The following is an 11,708-nucleotide window of genomic DNA, read 5'->3' on the forward strand; positions in this document are numbered from 1 at the left end:
ACAGATTGTGTTCTCTTCTCTAAGCCCGCAGCCTGCCTCGTCACTGAGGTTTGGCTTTATAAAACTCCAGGAAGCCAGTGCAAAGCTCTCTCTGCCCGAACTGGTCCCTCTTGTTGGGGGAATTTAGGACTCTGTGCTGCCCTCTAGAGCATTTGTTCTAGTCTCAAAACCGTAGATCAATCCACGATCTGATGCAAAACCTAGAACAATAAAGCCTTTCCAACAGGCACATATTAATAGTGCAATGCAGGCTACGTTCCTTGCCGTTAGGTTCTGTTTGCTGCTAATGGGGTCCATTGTGCCAATGACCTAGACTCTGGCTTGTCTCTAGCAATTATGCACCAAATAAAGCCAGGGTGAGCTTGCACAGCTGAGGAGAACACTTATTTTGAGGAAGTATTTTTTGACTCATTCTGTTTTGAAACGACGAGTGTGAAAAAAGAGATGGGTGGGGTCACCCCCAGTGGGGACCATGCACTTGTCCTCAACCTCAGTTCAGTTCTGTTGCTGACGTAGTATGGCTGCAAGCTGCCAAATGCTGCTTCCCTCTGCTTATTAAAGAGTCAAGCAACCCATCTTATTTACCGAGTAGAGCTCGTTCAAGACCTTCATCAAATCATCTTGAAGCTGCTGGCCGACTTCTTTACTCTGCAAGGAAAGAGGAATGAAGGTTAATTGGGAAACAGAAGAGAGAGGAGGGAGCAACGAAGGCAAAAGCCGCACTGGCTCTACAAATAACCCAGACTCAATTAAGTCCCATTATTTAACCCAGCAAATCAGATAACCACTCCAATCAGACCCAATTATGGTCAGATTACTCAAAGAGTTTTAATAAAATGAAATGTGCCCTTTCTATAGCCCAGCAAAGGCAATTGCATGGAGGGAAAAAGGGTGGTAGCCTTTGATTTTTCTATTGGTCCCCGAAGAGCAGGACTGAAAGCCACATCCTACCTAGCAACTGTTGTTAGGTGGAACACGGTTTCTCAGATACTTGCAGTCAAGCATTCCAGAAGATTTCAAAGGAAAATAAGATGTGTAATGGGATGAAATAGGAAAAAGTATATAAACATCCAGGGGCTTCAAAGTCCCTAATTAAATAGAAAACTCCAAGCAGGATGGAACTATATTTCTTACTTGCTTTATTTCTACCCGAAACTCACAAGGCAGCGGTATCTCAATATTGACTGCCTGCGAGATTAGCTGTTACTAGATGCTGAAAATCTATGTTAAAGGGTCTCCAACTCATTAATCTTGAGCAGTGATGGCTCCTGGGTTCTTTGCTGCTGCCACCTGGGGCTGACATCTAACTACATAGAGCAGTAGAAATAAAGAATAGGGCTGGGCACGGTGGTTCACACCTGTAATCACAGCACTTTGAGAGGCCGAGGTGGGTGGATCACCTGAGGTCGGGAATTTGAGACCAGCCTGGCCAACATAGTGAAACCCGTTTCTACTAAAAATACAAAAATTAGCCAGGCGTGATGGCACATGCTTGTAATCCCAGCTACTCAGGAGGCTGAGGCAGGGGAATCACTTGAACCCAGGAGGCGGAGGTTGCAAGGAGCCGAGATTGTGCCATTGCACTCCAGCCTGGGCGATAAGAGTGAGACTCTGTCTCAAAAAAAAAAAAAAAAAAAAAAGGAAAGAAAGAATGAGGAAGCAGGAAGGAAATTGTCACAACTTCTGTACTAAGTGTTATATGCCAAACCTAAGAGGGCTAAAACTGATTGGCAGCATGGGTCATTGAGAGGGAAACCCCTTGTTTTATCTTTTGCCAGCTCCTTCTAGATCTTCCCTACTAGAAATTTGGATATCAAAATGCCATCCTAACAGAAGTTGTAATACTGTCTCCCATCCCTCCCACCATGGCTGCTAGCTCCCAGGCAAAAAAAGGAAGGTCTTTCATGTCAGATACACAATCATTTAAAATCTTGCTTTTTTTTTCAATGTATCTCTACTTAAAAAATACTTTTTTTCTGATTACAAAAGTAATATATGTTTATTATAATAAGGAAACTAGAAAACCTCAAAAAAGAAAACAAAAGTAACTCTTAAATGCCTACCACTAAGAAATCATCACTCTAAGGGTTGTTATGTATTTTCTAATCTTCTCTATTTTACAAAATTGGGATTGCATTATAAATCCTGTTTTGTAACTTATTCACTTAAACATATGTTGTAAACATTTCCACGTGTATTATTATTCTATAGCATTATAATACATTATATTGATGCAGCTCCCATTCTTGGACATGTACTTCGCTTCTAAATTTTTGTGATAAAAAATGCCATATCACATTACTTTGTATATGATCTAATGCACACACCTTTCATTATTTTCTCCTAGAAATAACATTGCTGGGTCAAAGACTACCATTTATATCACTAAAATGCCTTTGAGAAAAACGGTACCAATTTAAAATAACACCAATAGTATATATGAATGTTTATTTCACATTTTATTGCCTTGACAATTTGATGTGGTATCCTCCTGTAATTTGCAGTCCTTTGATTCTAGTGAGCCTGAGCATTTTTAAAAATGTTTATCAGTCATTTTCATTTTTCTTTTATAATCTGCCATTTTCCTATTAAGGTGTTCTCTGCCCATTTTTTCTATTAAGGTATTCATTATGGAATATAACCTATGTGTGGCCTCTGTCATGAGTAGGCATGAATTTTTACATCTGATAGTGGGGAAAGGGGTGGAAGGAGCCCTAAATTTGCAATCATAACATTCTCTTTCTATTCCTGGCTCCTGCATTACCAAAGAGATAACTCTGGACAACCTGGTTAACCTCTTTGGCCCTCTGTTTTCCCTTCTATAAAATGAAAAGCTTCAGCTAAAACATTTCTAAGGTCTTTTCCAACCTCTGCCATTCTATGATTCTACATGATCTTCTGCCTGGCTTCTAGAGTCCATATTAGCTTCAAACATCACTCCCTTTAGTGTACGGCTGGTTGGCTTAGAAGATGATGAGCAAGTTCTCCTAGGGGACCCAGATGCTCTACAAAATGGACGGGTTCAGGAGCATCTTGCCAGTCTTAAATTTACCATTCCCAGGGTCTCTCATCCAATGACCTCAACTGCTGGAAGAAGTCACAAGAAGGAATGCCTTTCATCTGTGATCTCACATACCAGCCTCTCCTTTCCATTGAGAGGAAAGCTGAGCTCCACTGAAACAACAGAGGCCCAAGGAGGTGAAGTGAGGCAACATGACTCACTCCGAGCCCCAGAGTCAGCAACAGGGTCAGGAAGTGACCATGAGTATCACTTCCCACTGCCCTGCCCTCCTGCCTCTGGGCCAGCTCCCCCTGCCAGCCTCCTATCGTTCGTTTCTTAACTCCTCCTTCTGTTTGAATGGCAGAGGTTAAAGGAGAAAGCTCCTATTCCTCTACCCTGTTGCTTACCCATGACTTAAATAACCTCGCCCCAGAGTGGGGGATGGGGGAAGAAGAGGAGGGAAAAGTGTAACCAAAAAAACAGCAATTAAGCCCAGGCAGATGTTTCCTTTCATGTACTGATTAGTTGGGAGGACCACTCAGCGATTATCCCTGTTTATTTGAACAGGCTGCTGAAGTGATCTGACTTACCACTCCCTCTGGCTGAGGGTTGGGCTGGGAATACATGTGTAGCAAGCCCACTTAAAATGTACAATACAGCCTCTAGCAATCAGGAGAAATTCTGACACTAGGCCAGAGGCAGGAAATTGCCAGTGTCTCTCCTTTCACAGATGATAAAAGGCTATTCGTTCTCTGTTTCAGAAACCTTAACTGTGTGCCTTTGGGGGAAGCGCGGCCCCAGGAAGGGCTTCCGTGCTGGCCACTGCAGCAGGGTTGACAGAGCTGGTTAGCCACAAGGGGCCCCACCCAAAGACAAGGGGACATTTATTCCTGGGAACAACAAAACCTGATGAGGCCGAGTACATGACAATGAAGACTGTAGAGCTTTTCTGTTCTCTATAAAAAGACAAGGGGTTTCTAGACAGGGAAGAAAAAGAATTTACAGAGCAGTCTTTGTGTACTAACATACAGCCTGCATCTCTTTTCTTTAAAATTTCTTGGAAGAGAATGAGTCATCTAAACATTGCAGGAAACCAAATAGAAGTTGGGGAAAAAATTACTTTGGACAAAGTTTTCTCTTAAATGTTTGCATAGTAATCTTTGCCTGGAAAAAAAAAAAAAAAGAGCCTAAATTTAGAATAGAGATGTGGCAAAGTTAACAGTGCTGGTTCTATGGGATGGGAAGTGTGATGGTGCACCCAGGCTGGGATCTCTTATTTTGAAACTCACCACAACCGTTTGGCCAGAGTGTGTTTCACGGGGCGTCCACTCTGACTGCTGCCAAGGAGGAGCTGATCAGAAGACAATGAGATTGCAACAGCTCCTACCAGTTTTATGCTGACAAAATGGGCAGGAAAGCTTCGTTTTCCAACAGATAACAGCATTGGAAACAGAACTGAAACGCACAGTGTCATTTCATCTCCTCAAGACAAGACTGTAATGTTCCAAAGCCTCCTTGCTCACAGAAAGGATGTAACAGCAGATATGTACGGAAACATGAGAATCCTAGGCATCTAGGATGCCTGGCAACTGGGCTGGTCACTCTTCCTTGGACCTCTTTAAATCAGCACGTTTCCTAAGCTTGGATGGGTTTGTCTTTCAGCGTTTCCCAAAGAACACCAATTATGAAAGAGATTTCAGACCTGTTCTCAACAGGGAGGTTACTTGTTACCAATTCTGTAGTATTTAGATCAGCACTCATGTGCTTTCCAAGCTGGGGGTGGGACTGCTGTTTATTGGTTATCTACATCTCAAAGCTGTATTTTTTGACAGGCACAAAATTACCTCCTATTTGTATGAAAGAAGAAGAAAAAGAGGAAGGCATGTCTCTGCTATGTGGCAAGAGCTCATTTCAGCCCCATCCCAAGGCTGAGCCTGTCAGCAGGTAGGAACAGTAGGGTCAATTAGTTCTCTGCCATTTAGCCTGTATCAGCAGTTTTCCAAAAAAGAATATAGTTTTCAAGGGCACATATCTCTCCCAGAACCACTAGTATCCCCTCCCCACCCTAAAGATTGTTCAGAGACCAACTGTTAAAAAAAAATCCAGTTTAAAACTGAATTTATGTTACAGATTTCAGAGGAAAGGAACACGACCCTGTATTAAGCTCTGGCAGCAGAAGCACCACCATACATAAGGTGGTAGTTTCAGAAGCATTCACTCACCATTTTAAAGATGCCACGTTTCAGGAGCTGGTGCTTTGCCTGAAATGCTTTTGGTGGGGAGGAGAGCGCTAAAAGGAATGACTGGTAGCAAGGCCAGTGCTAGGTGATGGTGGGCACTGTGTCTGGTCCTCTCCCTCACCTAACTTGGACCACCAAAATAGGTGGTACAGTGTGAGGCTGTATGCCGGTGTGAGGCTATATGCCAAGGCTCTGGCGGTTCAAGGGGTGATGATCCAGCAGGTCAGAGCTGAGAAATGACTTCTAGATTTCCCCTCCACCACACTACCTGCATATGCAAGCAGAGCTCTTTCTATTCAGCATTCATTCATTGGTTAGGATACCACGAGTTGGCTCTGAGAAAGATTGAACTCCAGTTAGGAACTTAAACTGTGTGAAGCCCAAGGATGTATAAAACACAAATATACTTAATTGCAAAACTTTTATAGAGAGGTAGGCTAGGAGATGCCACAATAGGGACACCAGAGGTGCTTTTGCCTTCCGAAGATAGGTAGACTAGGGTGTTAAAAAAATACATTTTTTATTGCAATACAGCATAACATGTGTCTATAATAAAAGTACTTATGTGTCCAGAGTTGGTTCCTTCTGGTGGGTTCTTGGTCTCGCTGACTTCAAGAATTAAGCTGTGGACCTTGACAGTGAGTGTTACAGCTCTTAAGAGTGCTGACTGGTGCATTTACAATCCTTTAGCTAGACACAGAGAGCTGATTGGTACGTTTTTACAGAGTGCTGATTGGTACATTTACAATCCTCTAGCTAGACAGGAAAGTTCTCCAAGTCCCCACTCGACCCAGGAAGTCCAGCTGGCTTCACCTTTCACTTATGTGCTGTCCATTGTGATATTTCCTATTCTTTTATCTTATTTTTTTCTTCCCTTTCTTTCTTTTTAGACACAAGGTCTTCCTCTTTTGCCCAGGCTAGAATGCAGTGGCATGATCATAGCTCACTGCAGCCTTGAACTCTTGGGCTCAAATGTCATGTGATCCTCCTCCCTCAGCCTCCCATGCAGCTGGGACGACAGATGTGTACCACCATGCTGGCTAATTTTTTAAATTTTTGTAGAGATGGGGTCTCACTGAGTTTGCTCAGGCTGGTCTCAAACTCCTGGCCTCAAACAATCCTCCTGCCTCATCTTCCCAAGTAGCTGGTAAAGGCATGCTTGGCTAATTTTTTTAAAAATTGTTTTTAGAGATGGGGTCTTGTGATGTTGCCCAGGCTGATCTCAAACTCCTGGCCTAAAGACCCCCCCACCTCAGCTTCTTAAGAGTAGCTGGGATTATATTCTTGAGCGACTGTGCCTGGCCTTCTCTATTTTTTTATGTCGGTCATAACTCACTAAATTTATTTTACAACTCATTAATGAGTCATTATACACAGGTTTAAAAAGACTGGATACATACAAAAGTCTGTACTTGAGGAATTAATAAAGAAAATAGTGGTTTAGGGACTGGAGCCCACTAACTTATTTAGAAAGGAGCTAAAATAACTTGCCTTCTTGAAGTGACTGATCAGATGTTTCAAAACAGGTTCAATTATTGAATGCTGGCAAGGGAGAAATGGCTGGATTTTAGGGAGTGAGCAGTAAAGAGTCCATGAGCAAATATTTATAGAACATCTATTAAGTGTCAGGCACTTGTGTTCTGAATGCAAAACAGAAAGTTTAAAAGTTTACAATCTGTTGAGAAAGATGGACATTAATCTAACGTCTGAGCCCATCAGAATGCAATTCTTCCAATCTCAAAGGTATTACTAGAAATGGAATATCTTAAGTTAGTTTTTTAGTTTAAGATCAATTTTTTTTCCTGTCCCAGCCAAGAGGTTTCCACACCATAACCTAACTCCACAGAAAGCTAGATATTGAATCCAGCTTGCCAGAAAAGAAAAATCTGATTTCAAAAAATCCAGCTATTACATAGTAAATTCTTTGAGTTTGCCTTTCTAAGTTACTAATGGTTATTTCAGGTTATAATGATCCAGCTTCAGTATTAGTGACTCCCAAAGCAGTCACATTCCATTTTTAAAGAATCCCTTGAGCTTGTAAGCACCATAAAAAATAATCTCACCAGAAGCTCCTTCACTCAGGAGTTAATGGATATAAACCATCCTAGTGACAAAAGTTATATTTTAAAAGAAAATGTCAGAAACTTGACATAGTCTAAGGTCCAATACCTGTTTCAGGATTCCTCTTCTGGAATATAAATAATTTTGAATTTGATTCCTATTTAATTATCTGAAAACGTAGTCCAAAAAAATCTCAAAGCAACTACAATATGAAACCATCTAAAGCTAATGGAAGAGATAGGTTTTAACTTTTAAGCATTTTCTGAATCCTCTGTGGTACCCAGCCCACTGCTTTGTGCACAGTGGCCATAAAATAGTAAGTTGCTGAATCAGTGAGGTCAAAATTTAAATACTATGCTTTCACATAATGGCAAGAACTAAACAATATAGCTGCATTTCATCATATAAATTATTAAAAGTAGAAACTCCATCAGAGGTTAGCCACAATGAGCTCCCTTTGGTTATGGTTCACCAATGAGCCCTAAAAGTTGAAATAACTTTTCCAGGGTCAGTAGCCTATCAGGGACTACATGCAGTATTAAAGGAGAGCTGAACATGCAGGCTCTGGAGCAGGAATTAAATCCTACTTCTACTCCCCAACTGATGACCTTGGGTAAATTATATTTAAATACTCTATGCTTCAGCTTCCACATCTGTAAAATAGGATAATAAGAGTAGTGAGATAATCCACATAAAGTGCTTTAAACAGAATCTAGCCTGTTCAATAAATGTTGGCTAACATTAATATTAGAATCCAGCCCCCTCAACACTCACTTGAGTGTTCTTTATGCAGCACTATGCTGCCTCCTTACGTACTCTCAAACACGTTAAAGATGCTATGTGGAATTGTGAAGGTCCTGGAAACTACTTCCCAGGTAGGACTGTAGCTGAATCCCTCCAATGGGCTCTGTGGGCCCGAAGGGAAGAAGGTTCTCTGTTCTTCCTTACGCCTGCTGTTGCATAATCTTTTTCCTCCCCAGTTTCAGTAAGAACTAAATGACTCTGTAAGAAATAATTCAGCTTTCCTGAGGAAAGAAAACAAAAAAACAAAACTCCCCAAACAAAACAAAGAAAGATGATAAAAAAATGTTTAGCAGAAAGGAAGAAATGATGAAGGTAGGGGTGGAAGAATGAAAATAAGGAGGATACAATTACCTTCTATTCCTCCAGATAGATTAAACAGAAAAGATCCTTCTCGACTGTACAACTAGGAAATGGTTAGACTGTGGGCATAAAGGAAACATCCAAAAGTAGGAGTTCCCACTACCTAGGTCACAGAATACCAAAACCACCCATCAAGTTCTGGTTCAGTGAAATCCAGGACCCCTCTCCTCTAGGACAGAAATGGCTTTCTGAAAGCCATTTCCTTAAGGCTTTTCCAGAAGCTCTGGAATGTGTGAGCAATAACACTTGATAACCCACAAGTAATGCTAGTGGCCCTGGGAGAAAATCCATTCCTTGGCATGACGTGAACTCCATGGACTCAGCTCCTACCCTCTGTGAATGCTCACTAACAAAGGGCACTTTGGTCTCTGACCAAAGTCTCTTGTCAGGGACAGGCATACTCGGGACAAGGGTGGGAGTTTAGGGGAGTTCAGGGTGGGGTCAGGAAGAGGCTAAAGGCCCTCTGCTCTCCCAGTCTGAAACACAGTCCTATGACAATCTGAATGTTCTTCCATGGTTGTTCCAATCTCTTTGAATTACCTATCCTAATACTAAGAAAATAAGCTCAAAACAACATCTCTTAAAATAAAACAGACAATCAAATCTAAGCTTTCATTTCTTAAACTACCACTGTGATCTTTGTCTTGGCAAATTTCCATCTTTTACTCTTTTTGGATAATGATTTGGGTGGGGGTGTAATGTCTTCAGGCCCTGATCTCTCATGCCAAAGCATTTCTTGAGATCATTTTTTTTTTTTTTTTTTTTTGAGACGGAGTCTCGCTCTGCCGCCCAGGCTGGAGTGCCGTTGGCGGATCTCAGCTCACTGCAAGCTCCGCCTCCCGGGTTCACGCCATTCTCCTGCCTCAGCCTCCCGGGTAGCTGGGACTACAGGCGCCCGCCACGTCGCCCGGCTAGTTTTTTTGTATTTTAGTAGAGACGGGGTTTCACCATGTTAGCCAGGATGGTCTCGATCTCCTGACCTCGTGATCCGCCCGTCTCGGCCTCCCAAAGTGCTGGGATTACAGGCTTGAGCCACCGCGCCCGGCCGAGATCATTCTTAAGATGAGTGATCACTCCATTTCCCAAGCAGGACAGTAAAAGCAGAGTAGAAATGGTATCTAGGTGACTGTGGGTATCCTTGAGTAGACTGGGACATAAGGGACAAAAGACACAAAAGCAAACAGGCAACATGAGAGCACAAATCTCTCAGCAGCTGTAAAATGAACGAAGGAGGAAAAGCAATCAATGGCTTGGAACTGGGAGAGAAGGGGGGAAAAAAGAGCCAGAATGATAAGGTACTTGCAAACATATGCCCTCCTACAATAAGGAAATCTAGGAGCTGGGGGATGGGAAGAATGCCTGTATGGCTCCCAGATGGCTCGGCCAGGAGGAGGCTGGAAGAACAGGAGTTAATAGAGCTCATCTGAAAGTTGGCAGTGTGAATGCCAAGACAAGGAGGGCAGCCTGGTAGGAAGTAAAACAGTCAGCAGCACTCATACAGGAAATGCCTGGGGCACTGGGAAAATCGCTGATTAAATACTTTTAAGAAAGAGGAACCCAGCAGCAAAGCCAATTCATGTGTGTAGTTTTAGAATACTTGGGAGTAGCCTTTAGAATCAAAAGAGGAAGAAGCTCCGGAGGGTTATGAAGATAGCCTTTTCTTGACACCTCAGGTGCCAGGGTTGGACCTAAGAGGAGCACAAAGCCAACTTTGGGAGACTGAGTAAAGCCCTTTACAGACAGCAATTAGAATGCATTGCCTAGGGACTGGGATGAAGATCTGAGCCTGGATCAGCTACGGTGGTGGTTTGCAGCCTCTTGTCCTTGTCTACAGTAAACACATGGGTAGCCATTCCCATTAGTCATGGCCTACATACAGTTGAAAAAAGAAAATCAATATTCTTGGGGAGGATACCTTCCCTCTTGGCCAGTACCCCACTCCCACTGAAAATCAATGAATTGTGAGAAAAAGAAGGTACAGACTTTGGAACTGGAGGTTTCCAGTCTCCAGCTCTAATTTCTCCCCTAAGCTCTTTGATTTTTCCTCCCCATTTCAGGTTTAACTTTATAAATGTTCCATGTACACTTGAAAAGAATGTGTATCTACCCGCAGTTGTCAGGCACAGTATCCATATATGTCATTTAGGTCAAGTTTGTTGTTTTTCAACTTCTCTGTATTTTTACTGACTTTTTTGGTCTAGTTGTTTAATCATTCACTGAGACAGGTGTGTTAAATCTCTCATTGGGGTTGATGATTTATCTAGTTCCCATTTTAATTCTGTCCCATTTGATTTACATATTTTAAGGCTATGTTATTAAGTATATATTTCCTTCTGGAACCTTAGTCTTTATTAGGAAATGTCTCTCTCTCTTTTGTTTTCTTGAGATGGAGTCTCGCTCTATCACTAGGCTGGAGTGCAGTAGTGCCATCTAGGCTCACTGCAACCTCCGCCTCCCGGGTTCAAGTGATTCCCCTGCCTCAGCCTCCCAAGTAGCTGGGACTACAGGTGTGCACCACCACACCCGGATAATTTTTTGTATTTTAGTAGAGATGGGGTTTCACCATTTTGGCTGGGATGATCTCGAACTCCTAACCTCAAGTGATCTGCCCACCTTGGCCTCTGAAAGTGCTGGGATTACAGGAGTGAGCCACCACGCCCAGCCTGGGAATGTCTCTATTTATAACTAAAAATACTTTTGGCATTAAAATCTACCTGGACCACCTGGGCACAGTGGCTCAGGCCTGTAATCCCAGCACCTTTTGAGGCCCAGGTGGGCAGATCACTTGAGGCCAGGAGTTTGAGACCAGCTGGGCTGACATGGTGAAACGCAGTTTCTACTAAAAATACAAAAATTAGTTGGGCATGGTGGTGCACACCTGTAATTCCAGCTATCTGGGAGGCTGAGGCAGGAGAATCGCTTGAACCCGGTAGGCAGAGGTTGCAGCGAGCTGAGATGGCACCACTGCCCTCCAGCCTGGGTGACAGAGGAAGACTCGTAAAAAAAAAAAAAAGGAAAGAAAGAAAGAGAGAAAGAAGGGAGAGGGAAAGAAGGAGAGGGAGAGAGAGGGAGAGACAGGGAGAGAGAAGGAGAGGGGGAGAGAGAGGGAGACAGAAGGAAAGAAAGAAAAGAAAGAAAGAAAGGAAAGAGAGAGAGAGAAAGAAAGAAAAAGGAAGGAAGGAAGGAAGGAAGGAAGGAAGGAAGGAAGGAAGGAAGGAAGGAAGGAAGGAAGGAGGGAGAGA

At 42.7% G+C, this 11,708-nt stretch overlaps 1 protein-coding gene across 7 annotated transcripts in view; it reads right to left on the minus strand.

Moving 5' to 3' along the window:
* SRGAP2 (SLIT-ROBO Rho GTPase activating protein 2) overlaps positions 1–11,708 on the minus strand; it is a 262,672-nt gene that overhangs the window by 80,032 nt on the left and 170,932 nt on the right. For all 7 annotated transcript variants that reach the window (XM_017880915.1, XM_017880914.1, XM_017880916.1 and 4 more), the window contains exon 5: positions 586–648. In XM_017880915.1, coding sequence (XP_017736404.1) covers positions 586–648 — 63 coding nt within the window. The remainder of the gene's footprint in view (positions 1–585; positions 649–11,708) is intronic.

This window comes from Rhinopithecus bieti, unplaced genomic scaffold (assembly GCF_001698545.2).
Source record: "Rhinopithecus bieti isolate Rb0 unplaced genomic scaffold, ASM169854v2 scaffold_12049, whole genome shotgun sequence".
Lineage (NCBI taxonomy): Eukaryota > Metazoa > Chordata > Mammalia > Primates > Cercopithecidae > Rhinopithecus > Rhinopithecus bieti.